We start from the raw sequence: 23,255 nt of genomic DNA, 5'->3' as shown, positions 1-23,255 counted from the left end.
ACATTTCATCAATTTCTTCATCATCTGCAGAGCTAGTTGGCATATAAACTTGTACTACTGTAGTAGGCATGGGCTTTGTGTCTATCTTGGCCACAATAATGCGTTCACTATGCTGTTTGTAGTAGCTAACCTGCACTCCTATTTTTTTATTCATTATTAAACCTACTCCTGCATTACCCTTATTTGATTTTGTATTTCTAACCCTGTAATCACCTGACCAAAAGTCTTGTTCCTCCTGCCACCAAACTTCACTAATTCCCACTATATCTAACTTTAACCTATCCATTTCCCTTTTTAAATTTTCTAACCTACCTGCCCGATTAAGGGATCTGACATTCCACACTCCGATCCGTAGAATGCCAGTTTTCTTTCTCCTGATAACGACGTCCTCTTGAGTAGTCCCCGCCCGGAGATCCGAATGGGGGACTATTTTACCTCCGGAATATTTTACCCAAGAGGACGCCATCATCATTTAATCATACAGTAAAGCTGCATGTCCTCGGGAAAAATTACGGCTGTAGTTTCCCCTTGCTTTTAGCCGTTCGAAAAGTATAGTTTACGATAAATTGTAGTTACATATTGACGATGTGTATCAAACTAAATTTATCAACGAAACGCGCAGTGCGGTAAGAATTGTGTGGGACAGCCCGGCATATCGTCGTATCACTCAGAGAGAAACTGCAAACACAATCGACACTTCACAAGAAAGTGTGGGTCACATTTTTGCTTTGCTAGTATATCAGAAGATCTGTGCGTGATGGGTACACATTATTGCTTTGCTTGGATATCAGAAGATCTGTGCACGATGGGTACCCTGGATGCTGACTCCTGAAATGAAAGCGCACAGACTTGAAATGTTAGTTAGCAAGTTAGTGGCAAGTAAGTAAATTTGGACAAATGAATGAGAACCAAACACATCACTACAAGTTTTCCTGTCAGGCTCTGGCCAAATACTTCTGCTTAATAGTCGGCTATTTGTAGAAAGCCCAAAGAATGTTCGGTATTTTGCATACACCTGAATATTCTATTCGTTGCAAGTCTGGTTTATACTTTCTACTTACCTTCATTACTACACTTATGCTTACATTTCTTGTCATTTATTATTGTATTTTGAAATCAATAGCAGGCCTATGACACTGCAGCAGCTGAAAAACTAATAGCAAACATTTATCTTCATTTTGTGAATTGGAGAGGCAGTTTCACATTTCATCCCATTACTTTCGCGATATTTATCAGAAGAAAGAATCGATTGTAGGAGTGAATTCCTTGTTAGAAAGAAGATAATCATAAAATTCTGTGCAAGATGAATCGAATTTTCACAATAATAATAATAATAATAATAACTGTCGTTCTTTGTTTAACGTTTCATTAAATGATCACATGTGCTTGGTCATTTTCACCAGACACCACACTTTATAAGTTTAATATTCGCATTAACTGACTGCTAACATTAGTAGGTAGTAACTTTGTCTGTTCAGTTGGTAATCTGCTGACTTTTATTTCTAAGTCTGAATAGTTGTCAGTTGTTCTAAAATTCTGTAGACGTGTTAGACTTGCAGTTTTGTTACTGAGTGAGTGAAAGCTGCCAACAATGCACCGACATATTGTTTGACTGCTAACTGTCAGGGTGAGCATGCATACATGGCAAACAGTATTCAATAAATATTGCTAAAGCACACTGCATTGCTCACATTCTTTGCAAAATTAACTTCTCTGTGGCTGCAGTCTCATTAGGAGAAATGGTTTAAGTGAAACTCTTTAATACATACTTTAGTTGTGATTTTGTATGTGTCGAGGGCTATTAAGTTGAAGATCGGCACATTAGGGGCAGGGGTATGTAATATCTGCTTTTCTTTTCATATCTATTATTCTTTCTTTAGGTGTAAGGGGGGTTAAACCAAATCCAGTATGCATTGTGAAAATATATATTTCTGTAATGTTGTTATTCTAGAAATTTGTTTTTCACAAATATTTTATTAAATAAAAATATTATTGCACGCCAGGACAGTTGTGTGTCGCAAATGATTTTCTCAGGAAACCAGGACATTCATGTGAAAACTGGGACTGTCCCGGTAAAACTGGGATGTCTGCTCAGCCTACATAAAAGAAAAATAAGTTTCCAAGTGCAATATGGGAACCATCCATAAAAGCTAAGTTTGCAACATCTGGTGTAAAATTGTGTGTCATTAGTTGCTTGGAAGTAACAGAATAACACTGAAAATGATATTTAACAATAATGGAAATTCCTGGAAAAAAAACAAAATATTAGGGAAAGGTAACAATTTACCTACAGAGTATCAGTGCGCGGCACACACAAACCTGTGATAGAAAGCAGTTAACTCTAGCTCTTGCTCATTTTCTAGTAAGAGTACACACATTTGTCTGACTGATAATTCAATACTGATTATCGAAAGCAGTTGCCTGAGTAGGTGGAGCTGATATGGGGTAGGGGGAGGATACACGAAAGAAAGGGGGGGGGGGGAGAATTAGAAGGCTAGTGTGAGGCAGGTCTTTTGGCCATGTTTTTCAGCGGCTGTACAAGAGGGAAGGAGTTTAGAGTGTAGAGCATATAAGGGATAGAGGGAAGGAGGGGTTGTACACTGAGGCAATGGGAAACAAGTTACCGGAGGTTTTGCGCCAGGGGGATTGAGAGATCTCAAGATATGCTGAAGAGAGAATTCCCACCTGCATAGTTGAGAGAAACTTTTGCTGAAGGGAGTATCCAAATGGCCCGCATAGTGAAGAGGTGTTGAAGTCATTAGTGTTATTGTGTACAGCATATTTGGCAACCGATTAGTTAAGTATGCGGTTTGCCACAGTTAGGTGGGGGCAATTTTTGCAAGTGGACAATTGGTTACTTGTCATGCCTACATAGAATGCTGTACAGTAATTGCACTGTAGGCTGCTTTCACTTGTGGTCTTGACTTTTATTGGGCAGAAGATGCCTCTGACCAGACTGCAGTAGGAAGTGGTGGCGAGATGTATGGGATGGGTCTGGCACATGTGTTGACTACCCATGGTGTGCAGAATTGGAAGCAGGATTTTAGTAGGACTGGACAAGGATGTATTGTAGTTTGGGTGGGTGATGGGAACACTACTTTGAATGGTGTTGGTAGGATATAGAGGGTGTATATGCCCTGGAGCAGTCAGGAAATCTGGGAAAAACACAGGAAATTTTTCATATAGGAAGTAACAGGGAATTTTTTAGAATTGTGGGAATTTTTCATTATTTAAGTTTTCAGTTAAATTTTTGTAATTTTGACTGTTATGGACTAATACTCCAACAAACAATTTTACTGTAGCCTGCTATTGCAGAATAATCCTGTAGCAACATACCAAATGAGAGAATAACTCCAAAATAAAACTTTAGTTGCAAAGAAAATGCACCATGTACAACACCAAAGAATGATGTTCACACAAGCATGTGCTAACAGGAAAATGTGTCAAAGGCTTTAGGACGAAAACTGGGCAATATTTCATAACAAGACTGCTTTTAATAAGTGTGACATCATAACTGTTTACATTTGTAACAGGGTGTGAGAAAATACTACGAGCGATGGTTTGAGAAGTGTTACTTTCAAAGTAAGATACCTTTTCTGCAAGATGAGTTACGTTACATTTGAGATTGAGTGATGGGTTTCTAAAATTGCAGAATGTCTGACTCTCATTCAGAACTTAACAGTTTGAGGACTAGCCACTTGGAAAAATTTCAGGTCTAGATGATCAGCCATTCATGCTACTTAACAGTGATGCTGTTATTTGCTGACTACATGGTGCTTTGTATGCACTGAATATTGATGTCATTGGCTGGTGAGATCATGTGACATGAACTATGATTGGTTGATAATAGCACTTCATGCAGTGCAATCTCAGGTTTGTGTTAGCAGTTGCCAGTGTACTTGTGCACATGCACAGAGCTGAATTCATGTAAGAGCAGCACCTTCTCTTACTTCCAACTACTTGATCTGTGGCTGTTAGTTGTATGGGTAGTAGCAGCAAGAAGGCAGATGCTACCTGCGAAAATTTAGCTGGTGCTCCCAAGATGTCAGATTCGTGTGTGCACAGAACAGTTTTGAGCTGTCATGGGGTGTGGTTTCCATGTGACTCATGTTTGTTTCATGATTTTGCTGCTTTTCTCCGTTTACAGTTCTGCCAAATAAAAACAAATCAGATTTATGTGGTTAGGAGCTATCAAGTAAATTAAAATACATTTGTATAATCACAGAAGATTAAAATAGGTTAACAGTTTCAGTGTTCTGATTTTATTTTATTTCCAGGTTATTAGCAACAAAACTTAACCATCTTGCAGAACAATGAAATTATTTTTGTTGGTTTGCTAAAGAAATTTAGCTGTTACTGATCTTCGCCACAGGGACAGTCAGTTTATTTGAAATATAGTGTTGCATTTCAAACTATTGGGTGTTTGAAATATAGCTTCTCATTCCACACTATTGGGCATTTGAGATACGGTATAGTGTTTCATTCCATAGTATTATTCAGTTTACAGTATAGTGTTTCATTCCATAGTATTGGCCAGTTTCAACTGTTTGCTCAATTTCAAGTGCACACTAATTTTCTGGCACATGTGGCATTTTGCCATAATAAAGAACCAGACACGAGATAATACAGTACTGGTATTCAAAGAAAATTGTCATCCCAGAAACCACACCGGACATCTGGACATTTAAATGTGCACTTTTAAGGTGACTTACACATTTTAGTACGGTTTATGAAATTGCAATGCTATTTGAGTATTCTCTGATATCCTGTCTTGTCTAACATAAGACCTTATTATGCTATAAACATACAAACATATGTAAATGTTCACTTGAAGATGACTAAACAGGCAAATTTGATCATTAGTGTTGAATAAAATATTTTGTTTCAAATATGTTGGCAGCTTTAGGGCATTTTACTAATCTGCCTACCATGAGGGATGATGTTTTTCGATCACAAGACATGTTTCAACACTTGTCTGGTGCCTCCTCTAGCCTTGACGGTATTTCTGTTGTTGTTTTATGTATTAAATTTACAGAATGCCATTATTTGGTAAATTATAGACTGTGGCACAACGTGTTTTGACTTTGTAACTCCTCACATGACTTTACGTTTATTTCTAGAGTAGAATGTAAACTTCCAGGTCTAGAGTTTCTGGGCTTCACAGATAACCTTGGCAATTTTTTATACAGTTTGAAATAGTAATTACATAACTTATAGTCCAGGTGAAGAGGGTTGGGTAATAGATGTTAAGGTTGTGGAGGAAGGAGCAAACATTGTCCCTGCCTTGATTCCAGATCATGAAAATGCCATCAGTGAGTCTGAACCAGACGAGGGGTTTTGGGTGTTGATTGGAAGGATTGCTCCAGATGGCCCATATGTCAGTTGGCATAGGAAGGTACCGAAAGTGAAATACTTGGGGGTCAGGACAGTGTTTGTGTAGGAAGATTAGGAAGGAGGTAGTGGGCTCGGTAGCAGGATGACATTGGGAAAGGTGGTTTTCCATGACTACATGGCCCTAGGCATGGCAGATGTTTGTGTATAAGGACGTTGCATCCACAGTGACCAACAAGGAGTCTGGTGCTAATGAGACCAGGAACTGTGGAAAGGCTGTGGAGGAAGTGAGCAGTGTCCTGAATGTAGGATCGGAGCTTATGGACAGTGGTATGTAGATGTCGATCAAATTACGTTTGGGTCAACCCAAATGAAGTGGTCCAATAAAAATTAAGTTGGTTGCTTGACTATTTTTAAATATTTCAAGTTTTTTATATGTGATTACCCTATAACTGAGAAGTTCAAAACAGTTTTTTTTAAAAAATTTTACCTGTTACCTTTCACCTTTACTGAATGGCAGCCATTTTCGTTTGTAAGCTCGCGAGGATGTTTCAGTTTAGAGATGTCAGCAAAAATATGAATATCTCTGCACTCGGTTAAGTTACAACATTGTAATTGACATCATTGTTTTTAGAAAAGTGTCCTCTACAACATTTTTTGTTACACAAAATACCCTAAATTAAAAAATAAACAGTCAAAATGACCTCCAAAGTTTGGTTCCAAGTTTTCAAAAATCCACTTTTTAGGCCCAAAAATAACAAACAAGGAGTGATTTATGAGTGTCTGCCCCCCCCCCCCCCCCCTTTCGTTAGATATCATACACGACTAGCCTCATACAGAGCAAGAATACTTAAACCTTTCCTTAATTTTTTATGAATTTTTGAAATTTGAAAATTTTCGTTTTTTGTATAGTTTGGGGTTAGTTATCTCAGGTGGGACTGAATATAAAAATATGATTATTGCACAGTTTGTACACCTATATTATAGCAACGCACTGTAAAAATTTCAACATTGATATCTGACTGTTAACAAAGATATGAATGTTTGAAAATGAGGTGATAATTCACATTACCCTACAACTGATCTTCCGGCTGTTGCCTATTCATATGTGATATTGGCAGGATATAATCAATTATTATTGAAGCAAGGTACTGAATTATATACAAAAAGTGGAAACTTCACTGAAATTAACATTTATATTATTTTGACATACTTAAAGTAAATATTTTCAATTATTTCTTCAGACAGCTTCTTTGATATAGAATAAGACCTCCCAGTTGCTGTGGTAAGTTGAAGCGCTGAAAGTTTCCTTAAAACATTTTTCATTGGTATCCAAACTATGTCACTAGTAGATTTCTTGAATGATGTTCTTGGGCCATCAGGGTGGTAAAAATGCACAGAAACATCATTGTTTTCCAAACTTGTTCTCTCAACCTCTGCAAGCCACCACTGTCCATTGTACACACATGCCAACATGTTATTCAACATTAAAGACAGAGATGTAATTTTACTGACACAATAATCCTCATAAATTTCAGTTTCTGATTTTACATAGCATCGAACTAAGTTTTCTGCAATGCCAAGGAATTTGTGGAAATGCCTTGTTCCTTTTATTGCTATACAGTTTTCAAATCTGGTTGAAGTGTTGTTTCCATATGCAGAACCACTTCTTCTTTCTTGATCAGAAAATAGGTAATGCCTTTAATATTATCCTTGCAATAGACATATATGTCCTGTACTGTGATAACTTGGTATGTGGTTGGTCTTCATAAGCAGGCTTTACGTACTTCACGTTTTGTTGTACCTCCCACACCATCACATGCATTTTTACCATGGCAAGATGCAAAAAAGTGCCATTGAGCCTCCAACCCAAAGTCTACTTTGTGGTTGCACTGATTTGAAAAGTTCTTTTTGTTATTATACTGACCACCACTTCCACCTGAAAAGTGTATCAGCTTCTCAACCTTGGCAAAATTTTCTTTTATGTAATTCATTACATACTTTCGAAACATATCTACAGCCAAAGTGTTGTGCTCCAAGTAGTCACTTACAATGCAAATTGAAGAACTGCAAACTTCATCTTTATCATTTTTGAAGTAGAGAATAAATGGATGCACTGTTGCCTGATCATTGACCCATTGGTACCCATGTATTGCATCCCGAATCACAAATGTAAAATTCTCTGCAAAATCGGGTAGCACTATGCATTCAGTTTAATGAAGTTGTGCTTTTTTGTCCTTCAAAAACTTGCTTTGGATTTTAGAAACATTATGGTGACTTTTGAGTTTTTGTAAGTTATCAATTAAAGATTCCAAGTACTCTTCCTGAGATTTAACCACTGTTATCATTTCTGCCCTGTCAGTTGTGACCCACTGTTTGAAGGTAATACTGTCTGGCATTTCCTCATCATATTCGTGAAGCAATTCAACAATTCAATAATGGTTTCCTTACTAGGGCATTTATTACGCAAATCCATCATGCAGTCATAACTGTTACCGTCACAGACCATTAAATCTAGTAATGCTTTGCAGTTAATATCACTGATTTTTGCACCCACAATCATCAGTTTGACGTTTTGATGATATAAACAAACACATACGGAGTGTGTCCCTGAGGATCCAGCCAAAATGCACCACTTAGGGTGGAGGTCACAAAATTTTGACCTTCCAATTTTGCATTCAGGATGAGAATTTTTGAAAGCTACATAGAGTTCATTTGGTATGTGCGGTTGGATATTGGTGTGTGTGCGAGTGTATATCTGTCCTTCTTTCCCCCTAAGGTAAGTCTTTCCGTTCCCGGGATTGGAATGACTCCTTACCCTGACCCTTAAAACCCACATCCTTTCGTCTTTCCCTCTCCTTCCCTCTTTCCTGATGAAGCAACCGTTGGTTGTGTAAGCTTGAATTTTGTGTGTATGTTTGTGTTTGTTTGTGCGTCTATTGACCTGCCAGCGCTTTCGTTTGGTAAGTCACATCATCTTTGTTTTTAGATATAAAGTTCATTTAAATTTGACAGCACTAGTCATTTCTGCTTTGTTACTATAACTTCATTTATAACAACTCTTTTGCTATCGTAGCAACCAGGCCACATTCTACTGTTTCTATCATCTTTAAAAAACTGCTGGATCTTTTTAATTGTTTCATCACTTTTACCTACTCCTTTCTTCTTTCCTAAAACTGGAAGAATGCCTTGCTCCTTCACTAATTTTTGGGTTAGTTTAACTAAACAATGTGAAACCTTGAATTCATGAACCAATTTTTCTCTTGAACACGAGTCAGGGAGCAATCTTAAAATTTTAACTTTCAGAAACTAGAAAAAGGCTGAAGTGAAATGAGTGCAGCCTAAGACATCAGTATTGCTCATAACAATGTTTCTCATTCCGAACCACACACACTACTGCCCAAAGGAGAGTAGTTGTTTGACCACAGCCACCTACAAGCAGCAGATGATCGCTACATTGTTTAACAAGCAAGAAGGGACCCACATCAAACGGCAGGTGCAGTTACAACCACATTTAACAAGACTACAAGGCACACAGTTTCACGCTCCACATTGGCACTGCAAATGCGTTGGGATGGTCTCTTTGCTTGATGACCGTTACCTTATGCTCTGTTGATACCTTCGCATCAGCGGCTCTGTTTGTAATGGTGTCAAGAACATAGGGACTGGACCATCGAGGAGTTGAGTCAAACACTCTTCTTGAATGAAAGCAGATTCAGTCTGGCAAGCAAACGACACCAACTTGAGCTCGTACACTACACGATCAAAAGTATCCGGACACTCCCAAAAACATATGTTTTTCATATTAGGTGCATTTGCTGCCACCTACTGCCAGTTACTCCATATCAGCAACCTCAGTAGTCATTAGACATCGTAAGAGAGCAGAATGGGGCTCTCCGCGGAACTCACGGACTTCAAACTTGATCAAGTGATTATGTGTCACGTGTGTCATACATCTGTATGTGTCCACACTCTTAAACATCCCTGGGTCCACTGTTTCCAATGCGATAGTGAAGTGAGGGGACATGTACAGCACAAAAGCGTACAGGCCGACCTCGTCTGTTGACTGGCAGAGACCGCCAACAGTTGAAGAGGGTGGTAATGTTTAATAGGCAGACATCTATCCAGACCATTACACAGGAATCCCAAACTGCATCAGGATCCACTGCAAGTGCTATGACAGTTTGGCGCCAGGTGAGAAAACTTGGATTTCATAGTCGAGCGGCTTCTCATAAGCCACACATCTCGCCGGTAAATGACAAATGATGCCTCACTTTGTGTAAGGAGCGTAAACATTGGAAAATTGAACTGTGGAAAAACATTGTGTGTAGGGACGAATCACAGTACACAATGCAGCGATACCAAGGCAGTGTGTGGATATGGCAACTGCCCGGTGTATGTCATCTGCCAGCATGTGTAGTGCCAACAGTAAAATTTGGAGGCGGTGGTGTTATGGTGTGGTCATGGAGGGGGATTGCACCCCCTCGTTTTGCGTTGCACTGTCACAGCACAAGCCTATATTGGTGTTTTAAGCACATTCTTGCTTCCCACTGTTGAAGAGCAATTCTGGGATGGCGATTGCATCTTTAAACATGATCGAGCACCTGTTCATAATGCACGGCCTGTTTCGGAGTGGTTACATGACAATAACATTCCTGTAATGGAGTGGCCTGCGTAGAGTCCTGACCTGAATCCTATAGAACACTTATGGGATGTTTTGGAATACCAACTTCATGCCAGGCCTCACCGACTGACATCAATACCTCTCCTCAGTGCAGCACACCGTGAAGAATGGGCTGCTGTTCCCCAAGAAACCTTTGAGCACCTGATTGAACATATGCCTGTGAGAGTGGAAGCTGCCATCAAGGCTGATTATTGGCCAACACCATATTCAATTCCAGCATTACCAATGGAGGGCACCATGAACTTGTATGTCATTTCTAGCCAGATGTCTGGATACTTTTGATCACATAATGTATTTCAAGGAGAAAAAGGCACACTTCCAAGATATTGGCCCCAGATTAGATGAAAATTTGGGCCATAATTCTCATAATACTTATTTATGAACTTCCGAATGTCCGCACCCAGTAGCTGAGTGGCCAACGCGACAGGCTGTCAGTCCTAAGGGCCCGGGTGCAATTCCTGGCTGGGTCGGAGATTTTCTTGGCTCAGGAACTGGGTGTTGTGTTGTCCTAATCATCATCATTTCATCCCCATCAATGCACAAGTTGCCGAAGTGGCATCAAATCAAAAGACTTGCACCAGGCGAACGGTCTACCCGACGGGAGGCCCTCGTCACACGACATTATTATTACTTCCAGATGTACAGCTTTTTAACTTTCACATGTACTGGTTGTTTATCAGTCGCTGTGCCCCACTGTAGCAACGTAATGCCATATCAGTGGAGTAATAATCAAAGCCAATCCTATTGATGAGACATTGAAGGCAAAGGAAAAGGATGGAAGAGGTGGACACAACTGTCCAACATGTTTTGACATCATTTTCGAGAACACTTTGTTCTACATGAAAGATAGTAATATGAGAATTTAATTGTCAACTTCAGGTACATAGTCATTCAATTTTATTTCAACAGTATTCTCGTGTCGATATTTTGCAGCTGCATACACACCTCAAAATCAGTGACTAAACCTAAGTAACTGAAGAATTATTATGAAGTGAAATGAAATGAAGTTACTGACATTTGATTTAACATTTAATCTTGCCATTCATGTTGAAGAATTGTACATCTCCTGCAAATGTGCTCCATGTTAACATCCAAAGAAAATAATACACTACAGAAATGTTAATAATGATATAGTACTATGCTAATTATTTAATGATACACTCTTTCTTTTCATTCCTTTACTCTGCATTTGTGAATCACAGCATAAAAATGTTCAAAGCAGAGAGATATTTGGCACCAGCTGCAGGTTAGAAACCCTGAACTTTGACACACAGAACAAATTATCTTTACCAAAACTGTATTTCATAAACCTCTTGCTCATTCCTTTGTATAGTACTTCGCACTTGAGAAATTATCTTTACCAAAACTGTATTTCATAAACCTCTTGCTCATTCCTTTGTATAGTACTTCGCACTTGAGCATAAGTGACTGCAGGGGGTCAGAGCAAGTGGCAAACACTGATTCATACTAAAGTTTAAAAGGTGTGCCTTCAGAAGGTCGTGGACATAATAGCATACTGTCAGAAGTATGGCCCAAAGTTTGTCATGTTGAAGGAATCATCAATAAATAGTGGTGCTTCAGTGTAATTATTGTCTCTGAACAAATGTTTCATTTCTGTTTGTCTTATTGCGTATTTCTTTTGGCTTGTCTTATTGCGTATTTCTTTTGGTTACCATCTGCACTAAACTACAGCAGTTCTTTCTGTGTATGAACCAAGTGTCATTGAGCTGTGATATTCGGTGGTGATTCATCATGTGAAGTAATTTAGTTTTGAACACCAGAGTGTTTTCCTTGTCTTTGCCTATCGCTTATTGCTATTTTTCTCAGAATTTCAAACATCTTACACCTTTTTATGTCAATGAAACCTATGAAATCATCTTGACTTTCCTAAAGTCTCACCTCCATTGTCAAGCAGAACTTCAAAATTGCCTTTCTGTGTATGATCCAAGTGTCATTGAACTATGAGATTTGGCAGTGATTCATCACCTTTACTGCCTTTACCTTTGCTAAAGTGAAACTGACTAGCTTGTTGCAGATTCTCTTTTTTCTTCTTTTCTTCTTCCTCTTTCCAGTTGTTAGTGTCCTGCCTCATAGTTCTACACACTACCTTGGGTAAAATTCTGGTTGTCATTACCCGTAATGAATTTAGAAATTTCTGTAGGAATTTTATGTATACTACTACCTCATTTCATCGCAAGTTTTCTTTAGCTCCATAAAACTCTGAATCTAATACTGGAATCCCCATGTACTTCTAATAAACTCGTGTCATCTTCTATCTTGTCATCAGATATTTTCTTTTTCCCCCTCATCCTTAATGGCCATCAGTGTACTCTTTCCAGCAATTCAAACTGTCCTCTGCATTTAATTGTGAATTTCCCTTTTGCATTTGTAATACTGTCCCCTTTGCTTTTAAATTTTCTGATAGTTATTTTTATTTTTATTTATGCTGAATCTGTTCTTCTGACAGCCATTTCCTGATAAAGTTCTTCAGATTTTTCCTGCAGCCATTAATCTTTAGCTTCAGTACTCATCCTATTGATTACATTTCCTTAATTTGTCAGTCATTGAAGAATTTCTTTCATTACACAAAATTTCCTCGCAGTTAGCTTTCTTGTACCAATATTTGTTCTATCTCATATTTTTTTGTGTATATCCATTCCTTGTCAGCTAAACCAGCCACCATCAAATTCATTATTGTGTTATCACAATCGTGTAAGAAGTGTGAACATATTTCATAACTGCTTAACACTCCTCCTGATTTTAACTGAATCTTCCGTGAAAAGCACCAAAAAATAAATGTCTGAAGATGAAGATGGCCTTGTAAGCTGATAACTGGATAACACAACAAAAGTAATAATGTGGAACAAAAGCAAACTAGTGCTTTTCATTTATTACTCCTCCTGATGGTTTTCTCAAACTTGAGCCTACTTGTCATCACTAATAAATTATGATAGGAGTCTATATCTGCAACTGGGTACATCCGCAGCTCGTGGTCTAGTGGCCAGTGTTGCTGCCTCTGGATCACGGAGTGCTGGGTTCGATTCCTGGGCGGGTTGGTGATTTTCTTTGCCCGGAGCTGGGTGTTTGTGTTTTCCTCGTCACTTCATCATGATGTTGCATCTGGGTACAGCTTGATACAGTATCAGATTTCGGACTCTGTCTCATCTTGATACAATGCAGCTGGTGTCATCCTGTCTCTCTTCTGTTTCCCCAAGTAAACCAGTATATCACTTCGTCTTGTGAATTATGAGACGTGTGTTTACTATTACTAGCTGAAATTTGTTGCAGAACATAGCAGTCTTTCTCCACATGCATTCTGGTTCCTGAGTCCATATTCTCCCACTGTTCTGCATTTTATTCCTTCCCTTACCATAGCATGTAAAGTACTCAAGCGTATTAGATTTTCAACTCTGTTAACATACTGAATTACCCATTCAGTTTGTCTCACACTCTATCTTGTCACTTTTGGCTTGTGGCATCAACATGTATAACTGAACTATTGTTGTTGTAAAAGGTTTGATACCGACTACTGACTATGATGTGAAAGATAAAATCACTGGGAAAGGTAAAATCACTGGAGTGTTTGCAGCCCCCCCCCCCCCCCCCCCCGCCCCCACACACACACATATTCCTATTCATAATGAAACCTGTGTCTGCTATACCCTTTTCCGATTCTGTTGATTTTACCCTATAGTCATCTGAGCAGATAAGTATATCCTTTTTGTATTTTGCTTCACTATAGACTGAACTTTTGCACTTTCCCCTTCAGATTTTCTAACTTTTCTACCATTTTCAGACTTTTGACTTCCTACTCTCCAATGCTTGCAGTTGATAATGAAAGAAAGACTTAAGAAAAATCAATTCTTGTTCATAGCATTTGTCAATGTGCAAAAAGTGTTTGACAGTGTAAAACAGTGCAAGATGTTTGAAAGTTTGAGAGAAATGGGGTTATCCTATGTGGAGAAATGAATAATAAATTATATGTACAAGAACTAACAACAGTGGAAGACAGGAAAGAAATGCTATCATTAAAAAGGGTGTAAAACAAGGATGCAAACTTTCCACCCTACTATTCAGTCTGTACATATAAGTGGTGATGGAAATGAAAGAAAAGTTCAAGAAAGGTATTACAGTTCAGAGTGAACGGATATCAGTAGTAAGGTTTGTTAATGACATTGCTATCCTAAGTGTAACTGAAGAATTATTACAGGATGCATTGAATGGAACAAACGGTCTAATGAGTGTAGGATATGGATTGAGAGTAAACCAAAGAAGAGACAAAAGTAATAAGGAGTAGGAGAAATGAGATAAGTGATAAACTTACCAAAATTTGGGAACACAAAGTGCCCGAAGTTAAGGAAGTTAACTATCTTGGAAACAAAATAACACGTCATACGAAGCAAGGACGACACAAAAAATCGAATTAGTAAAAGCAGAGGGTATTCCTGGCCAAGAGAAGTCCGTTACTGTCAAACATCAGCGTTAACCTGAGGAAGAAATTCCTTAGAATGCACATTCACAGCACGTAATTATGTGGCAGTGATTCATGGACTAACAGAATAAAAGCATTTGAATGTGCTGCTGTAGAAGAATGTTGAAAATTAGAGGGACTGATAAGAATTAGATATAGATTCTTTATTAGCCATTGACCGCAAGTAGCGCAATGGGCTTTATATTTATATACAGTGGCAATCACCATATTAATTACTATTCACATTCCATGTACAAGTAATTTGTCCTATTTTAACCTGTGGTCCAGAATTTTAAAGCTAATACTAAAACTCAGTTTGTACAATACTAGTATCCAACAATCCTCTTAAACTGTAGAATGGATTGTTTATTAACCATTTATGCAACTTTTAAAATTGGTGAAAGGTGTATTAATTGCAGAATGTGGCATTTTATTTAAAAATTTCAAACGATTCAGGATTTGCTTCTCTGGAGAATCTGTGAAAAAACAAATGTATGCAGAAGTGAAAGGATGATAGGACATCTGCTCGGACAGCAGACAATGATTTCCATGGTAGCAGAGGGAACTGTTGTGGGTAAAAACTGTAGGGAAAGTAAGAGAGTGGAATATGTCTGACAAATAATTGAAGATATAGGGTGCAAGTTCTATTCTGAGATAAAGAGATTGGCCCAAAAGATGAATTTGTGGCACGTGGGATTCAAGCTGTAGAAGACTGAGGATGGCGGGGAGATACAGAATCTTTTGCCAATAGAGAAGTAATCATGGCACTTCTGCAATTACAGGCTACATCTCCTACAGTTACACATTGTACGTCCTTTATGCAAAGGTTTCATTTGCCGTCTACTTCCTCCTGTTGTAAAACACTGCTGTGATTCTTCCATCTTTAGGCACACTTTACTATTTGAATAGCAAGTTGATGTCCTGAATCTCTATTTGTTCCTCCATCATAAAGTTCATCTGGAGAATGAGGGTGACACATTGCAACAGAAGCCATTGTTGTATGATTTGTAGTCAAAATCTACACACACACACACACACACACACACACACACACACACAGAGAGAGAGAGAGAGAGAGAGAGAGAGAGAGAGAGAGAGTGTTTATTGATTCCTACAGCCTTATATGAGCCCATGTCTCCAGATGTCTGTCCACTGTCACTTTGCAGCACTATAATCACCTGTTTCTTCCTCATCTGCTTCTTCCTGTTCTTTTGCCCTCACAAAAAAAATATGTGCTTTTACATTGGATTCTCATCCTAATGTTTGATACCAACAGTTTAGTTTTCAGTTTACAAAACTTCTATTAATTTTCTTGTTTGCATGTACTTTTTTTTCACAGTCATTTTATAGACTGAGGCTCTGACTTTTGTAGAGGCATTGTTTTTCAAACCATTGATTATCTTGTCAACATAGTATGACCACCACGGTTCTATTCCCTTCATTCATATCATTTTGCACAACTCGTTGGTGAATATTTCATGATAACTTTGAAGTTAATGTCGCTGAATATCATTATAACTTACAGCACCATCCTCCTCCCTCCTCTTGCCGGCCGGTGTGGCCGAGCGGTTCTAGGCGCTTCAGTCTGGAACCGCGAGACCGCTACGGTCGCAGGTTCGAATCCTGCCTCGGGCATGGATGTGTGTGATGTCCTTAGGTTAGTTAGGTTTAATTAGTACTAAGTTCTAGGCGACTGATGACCTCAGCAGTTAAGTCGCATAGTGCTCAGAGCCATTTGAACCAATCCTCCCTCCTCCCCAACCTTCCAATTTATGCTCGTCAGAAACGTGTTGATACATACAAGTAAAAATTGATATCTTGCAACAGTTCCTATTTAAGAAGACAATTGTTTTTAATAGTAGGTAATAAATGTACTTGCAATTTCATTTCATCCGTGATATTCAGAAGGCAAATAAGGCTTTTCATCTCTGTCCCCTCAATATTATATGTAAATAAAACCCGTAAAAACTTCTTGATAATGGTAGAATGTATCAATCTGCTGATGATAATAGATTGTATGCAAAGAAATGGAAGTTGTGGTCCATTTTTGGGTAAATACTTTTATTTATTTTGAAAACTAGAAATATGCAGCTTTTGTGTCAGGGTCAAAAGAATTGTAAAGCTCATAACATTTACCAAAAATTATTATTTCAAGTCTAACGTTTCAAAGTAATTTCATATAATTTGGTGTTGTGTACTATTAATTGTTGTATTTTTCTTGCAGCATCTAATGGAAAGGAGGATACGACCTTGGATTAACAAAAAAATTATAGAATATATAGGTGAACCAGAACCTACGTTAGTTGACTTCATTTGTTCGAAGGTTTTGGCAGGTAGTGCACCACAAGGCATTCTGGACGATGTTCAAATGGTAAGTTCTATTAATGAAGTCTTGTTTATTATACTGCTCCATCTTGATCGTGATCAAGACGGAACATTAATATAATCAGTACTTTCCCTTATAATTTTATGACATTATTTGTAGTATGGATGGAAACCTTTCACTTCATCAAAACTTAAACATCTTCCAGCAACCTTTATAATACAGTTATTTTTGGTAGTAGTGAAACTGTTTGCCAATTAAAAGTGGCAAATCAGTGATGAACGGAAATGTGCGAGTACAAAGTAAAGAGAGAGTAAATCTGTTGAAAAATATTGAGGAATAATAAAAGTATGTGATTTTTCTTCTTCCTCTTCTTCTTCTTCTCAAGGTGGCTGTTTGCAGAAAATTTATATCAAGATTACAAATAAGTGACAGTAATGCTACATGTGTCCTGCTGCCATTTATAAAGATAGAACATGAAAATTAATATTTTTAATTTGTATTGATTTAAAATTAGTGCTGAGAATTAAAAAGTTGCTCAGTTGGAAAGTGAAGACAAGACGTGGAAAGTGAAGACAAGACGCTGTATACAAAGTGAGGTGACGTGGCAAGGGGGAGGGGGGGTGGGGAGATATATAGGATAGTCAGAAATAGGCTGATAAGGTAGGTTGCGCTGAGAAATAATTGTTAATAAAATGATAGATACATCGCAGCACCATTTCTGAGTTAATAAGCATTGAAGTTAGACAACCAGACTGTTGCTTGCACAAATTTATGTGGCACACTAGAGATGTTGGTGCCAAACATGGTCTTCATTTGGTTTCCTACATCTGAACAAGAGAGCAGTACAGAAATTGGGCATGGGATGGCAGTAAGAACGGAAATCAGCCAAAGGATGAGCAATCTCGCGAGCAATCATCTGAAATACACTATGAGAACTGACACTAATTGTACCTGGTGGTCCACTTGAATTTGTGTGTGCATTGGCCTGATTGGGTAACTTCAATGCTAATTATCTCAGAAATGGTGCAACGTATGAAATGTTTTCTTAACCATTATTTCCCAGCACGACCTACTCTGCATGACCCATACAAGCTCTTCAGACTCATTCTCACCATCCTTAATATACTTTTTGAAGAGAACATTCTAATGAAAGAATTGGAAACTGATGAAGGACCTGGAAAAAGGCCACCATTTAGTTTATGAAGGGTAACGTATAAAGTTCTTGACCTGAGACAGTAATGATGTTGATAACAATTAAAATTTATTTTTGTTGTGTAAGTACATGTTGAACACTAACGACTAAAGAGTAAACTTGATCTGTGCAATATTTTTTTATATGGTGGTATTAATTAGTTACATTTTGTTGAAATTAGTAAACTGCAACACAGCACCATTCATAAAATTTTTGTTTTGGATGGTGTATTACCAGTGGAAATTCGCCCAGAATTTGTGAAGAGGTGTAAGGAATTTGCCCCTTCTTTTTCAAAAATTTGACTTTATGTATGTTGAAACCTATCCATACACTGAATGTCAGAAAACTACATGCACTGATGAAAGCAGAAAGTATACAATTGGACAGTTGCTGTAACTGTGTTGGAAGTAGGACTATAGTACATTTTAGGTAAAGAATTAACTGGGAGGGAGCTTAGTGCAAGATGGGTGCCACATTTGTTATATGCTATTTGTTATATGCTGACTGAAAATTATTGTTTGAACCTTTTGAAAGAATTCCACTGATTTTTCTGTGCCATATTGTAGCATTTGAGCCATATTGTAACTATTAATGAGAATAGATAATCCTTTTTATGTCAGAAAGGAAATGGCAGTCAAAGCTGTGGGTGAAAGCTGGTAGTTGTGGTGAAATAGATTATATCTTCCAGAAATATTGTGGCTGGTATTTTTTTGGATACAAAAGCAGTCATCTTTATCTGAAGATGATTTTTATGGCAATCATCTTTATCTGAAGATGATTTATGGCAACCATAGATGTCTATTCAGTAGATCTTCCAGAATCCCACTTCTAGGGTGGAAGGTACTCACTGGAGAAATTATTGGAAAAAGTGCTGGAGGGCCTTAGAAGTAAGTGATTGTCTTTGTTAAAAGAGACTTTGCTTATAAATTCCTGAATAATGGCGGTATATGTGAAGTAAATATATCCTTTCCCAGCTGTGGACCTTTCTTGGACCATAATAGCCTTATCTGCTGATACCTTTGCGGCATGGTGCTGCTGTTAGTTGTTGAAGACGGTGGTTGTGCTTCACGTCCATGGAATATGAGCAATGAACTGTGATTCATTTTCTATGGAACAAGAGACAAGTGCCCATTGAAATCCACAGAAAAATGCAGCACATATATGGGGAGAAAGTCTTGCTTTGAGAGATTGGTGGTGGTGGAGGTGGTGGCAGTAGTGGGAGCTCACAAAAAGGGCAAGGAGACTTGCATGACAATAAGCGTTAATGGAGGCCACGTTCATTGTTGACTGACGAGAACATTTCCTGCCTAGATGCAATGGCGAAAGTGAATTGGCATCTGAACCTCAAGGACATTTCTTGAAAGTTTTGGCATTTTGTATGGATGTGTTTACAGCGTTGTTCACACATCCTTGGGGTGCCGGAAGGTTTCGTGAGTGCGTGCCTAAGCAGTTGAACAACATGATGACACACCAGCGAATGATAATGTCCCTGAATCACTGCAACAGTGTGTGGAGGAGGGTGAGTTTCCTGGACCATATTGTTACTGGCGACAGAACGTGGATACTGCATTTCATGCCAGAATTTTAACTCTGCAGCATGGCGCTGCTGTCAGTTGTTGAAGATAGTGGTTGTGCTTCACCTCCACTCTGGGATAACCATGGACTGTTCCTGTCATATTTCATGCCACAAGGTGCAACCATCAGTGCTGTCAGTTATTGTTGCACACTGTCACGTCTGCAGGCTGCTATGAAGAAGAAATGCAGAAGGATTCTCAATGTGGATAATGTGGTCGTTCTCCACAACAGTGCAAGGCAACTTGTGTCAATGAGAGCTACCAACAAGCTCCACACATTTCAGTGGAAGAGTCTGGACTACCCACCACACAGGCCAGAACATGCACATAGTGGACTCCTTTTTATCATTTTACTAAAGGTGCTCTTGGCAGGTCAGCAATTAGTGTGCAATGATGAAGCCAAGACAGCAGCGTGACAGTGGTTCCACAGTGAACTCTACCACAGGGCCATCTCATATTTAGTGCTGTGATTGGATAAAAGTCTGAAACAGTGTGGGTGCTATGTGAAAAAGTTGTGCAAGGTACTTACAGTAGTACATACAGGGTGTTTCACAGTTCATGTCACACACTTTTAGAGGCTGTAGATCAAGTTTTACATAGGAACCCATGTCTGAAAACATCTTCCATACTTTCCAGGCTGAAGGAGAAGGATAAATGTATCAATTTGAGGCAAAGGTCCCTGTACCAGGAATGAATGAATCGAAAGTTACAAGTGGAAACTGTTATGAGTCCCCTGACAGTGCAGTACGTGTACTGGTACTGGTTTTATTAAGATTGTAGGGAAAGCAACTTTCAGAGGTGGCAATATGGATCAAAAAGAGAAAAAATGTACAGTGCACATGGACTGTAAAATGCTTATGTTAAGAGCTATGAGCACCTCTTCAACAGAGGAGATGTGTTTCACAGTATGAAGATTAAAAAGTTCTCATAGCTCCTCAGGTAAGCGTTTTAGAGCCCATGTTTACTGGACATTTTTCGTTAGTCCGTATTACCACCTCTGAAAGTTGCCTACCCCACAGCCTTAGCAACAACAGTACCAGTACATGAATTATCCTGACAGAGGTACCAGAATGATTTCTGCTTACAACTTTAGACTCATTCATTTTCAACAGAGGGGCCCTTACCTCAAACTGACTCATTTATCCTTCTCCGTCATCTTAGAAAGTTTGTAACATCATAACGGAATCACCTCTGTATATACAGTGGCGGTCGAAATAATAGAGCCACCTCTATTGACGAGAATAAGAACTAGGATATCTATTAGTTCGCGAAATCGCCACGAGTGCCGTGTTGTCAGTCCCTTGTAGACAACATCAGGGAAGACGTTGCTGCTATCTTTAGTCGTCCGAAAGGAAGCGTTTGAGCTAGACGTGTGAAAAGAGGCATAAAGGTAAGAATCTTATGGGTCAAAATAATAGATCCGCTTTACACATGTGCCTTTAAATTGATTTTTATGCAGTTGTTTTGTATGTAAATTGACGTGTGGTTTTGTTTACATTCGTCTAGATGGGCAGAGCAAAGCATACCAGTGACGATGAGCGTATAGTAATGTTCCGGATGTTCAAAAGTGGGATGTCCATGAATAAAATAGCCAATGTCTTGCATGTTTCGCGAAAACGAGTCCAGAACGCCATGAGACGGTCAAAACAAACAAAGCCGCAGGTGGAGAACAGGGGGCGACCTCGTGTAACTACTCCTCGCGTAGACAGACTCATCACTAGGGAAGTGAAGAAAGACCCATTTTTGTCAACACCACGACTGAAAGCCATTTTGTTTAGCGACGAACATGATGTTCAACCATCAACCTCAACGATTCAAAGACGACTGAGATCTGCAAAATTGAATGGGCGCATTGCAAGAAAGAAGCCACATGTTTCACAAGCTAATGTTCGGAAAAGGTTAGCCTTTGTCCGGAGAAATGAACAAAAACCTAATACTTGGTGGAGGAACATCCTTTGGTCCGATGAATCCAAGTTTAATAGGTTTGCCTCAGACGGAAAAGTCTATGTGCGCCGCCCACCAAACCAGGAATTTAATCCCAAGTACACTTTAAAAACTGTGAAATACGGTGGCGGAAGTGTTATGGTATGGGGATGTTTTTCGTGGTACGGCATTGGTCCAATACACCGTATCAACGGCATAATGAACGCAGAAATGTACAAAGACATCTTGGCAAATGTGATGCTGCCTTATGCTGAAGAGGAAATGCCGCTGAAATGGAAATTTCAGCACGATAACGATCCAAAGCATACTGCAAGGATCATAAGGCAGTTTGTTCAAGAGCACAATATCGAAGTATTAGAGTGGCCACCTCAGTCCCCTGACGCATCACCCATTGAGAACTTATGGGAGATCTTAGACAAGAGAATTGACCGCTCAAAAGCTACATCTTCAGTAAAACTGTGGGAAGAAATCCAGAGAGCCTGGTATGCAATCAGTAGTGACGAATGCAGGCGTTTAGTAGACTCTATGGGTAAGAGGTGCAGGGCAATCCTCAAAAATAAGGGTTACCCCACGAAGTACTAATGCAGTCCTATGCAAAAAAGACTGTTCCTGTACGTTTCATAAGACTGAGATCACGTACAATATATTTGTTTCAATTGGCTCTATTTTTTTGACCCTGTGGTCTGGTATTCTTTTGAATATTATTGATTACTACTGATTATTTTGTGTTGTGTTATCGATATAACTGACTATAGTACAATGTGACCCGGTTGTAATGGTTTCCATCATAGTTCAAACATGTCTAGTAATAAATGTGCACTTTATTCCAAACCTTTGCCAGGTGGCTCTATTATTTTGACCGCCACTGTACATACAGAACCTGGCATACTGAGGAATAGGTTGGCTGGAAGGAGGACAGTCACCTTATTTCTGGAACAAAATTTGTGAATTGACAAAACTTAGAGGTCAGGTGCATTTCAAGGGTTTCGTTTCTTGGATTTGTTGCACACCGTTGTAAATAGCTTGCATAGTCAAGATAGGTAACTTAGCTTCAGACAGAACTTTAGTACAAAAAATTACATTGACCTTAAAACTAGCTGTATTACCTTTTATTCAAATAACAAGGATTGGAAAACTAAACAGGATAGCAGCAATGTCAAACAGTGAAGGTACTCTAGAGGTTCTGACAGATACAGTGGTAACTATGGCACTTCAATAGGATGTTTCATTGCTGTGTGTATAAAGTGCTTCTAGGTATTACTGTGAACATGTAAGCATTTACTCCACGACGACTCTTTTTGACTCATCTGTGACAAAATGGCTCTTGCAATTAAAGCCATGTAGAGTTGCGGCCCAGGTGCAATAGCTATGCGTTTCCACTTGTGTGCCTTGTGGCTTGTCGCCATGCAGCTGTAGCTTGCCCCACATGGAAGAAGAGGCACCCACTGTCAACACAGGTGTGAATGGAATCATTTGCACACTCATATTGAGGAAGAGGTACAACATACACGCATGCCTCTACATGTGTGTGGGACAAGCTACACTACATCCGCACAGCCCCTAGCAACAAGGCGTACAGGTGTAAACCTTAAGACTGATGGGGCTGCTTCTTGTATTGGTAAAATTCAAACCTGGTGGCCACGACGTGCATGCGATGGTGATAGGAGCGAATATCAGTTGTCAAAAGACAATGAGTAAAGTTCCTGCAATGGGACCAACTGCTGTAGCACATA

General features: G+C 38.9%; 1 protein-coding gene across 3 annotated transcripts in view; it reads left to right on the top strand.

Annotated features, from left to right (window-relative positions):
* The window catches only part of LOC124616732 (RNA-binding protein 25), a 188,277-nt gene that overhangs the window by 161,882 nt on the left and 3,140 nt on the right, over nt 1–23,255 (top strand). For all 3 annotated transcript variants that reach the window (XM_047145094.1, XM_047145097.1, XM_047145096.1), the window contains one exon: nt 16,711–16,857. In XM_047145094.1, coding sequence (XP_047001050.1) covers nt 16,711–16,857 — 147 coding nt within the window. The remainder of the gene's footprint in view (nt 1–16,710; nt 16,858–23,255) is intronic.

This window comes from Schistocerca americana, chromosome 5 (assembly GCF_021461395.2).
Source record: "Schistocerca americana isolate TAMUIC-IGC-003095 chromosome 5, iqSchAmer2.1, whole genome shotgun sequence".
Lineage (NCBI taxonomy): Eukaryota > Metazoa > Arthropoda > Insecta > Orthoptera > Acrididae > Schistocerca > Schistocerca americana.
Note: the sequence above shows the minus strand (reverse complement) of the source record. Positions and strands in the feature narration are given on the sequence as shown.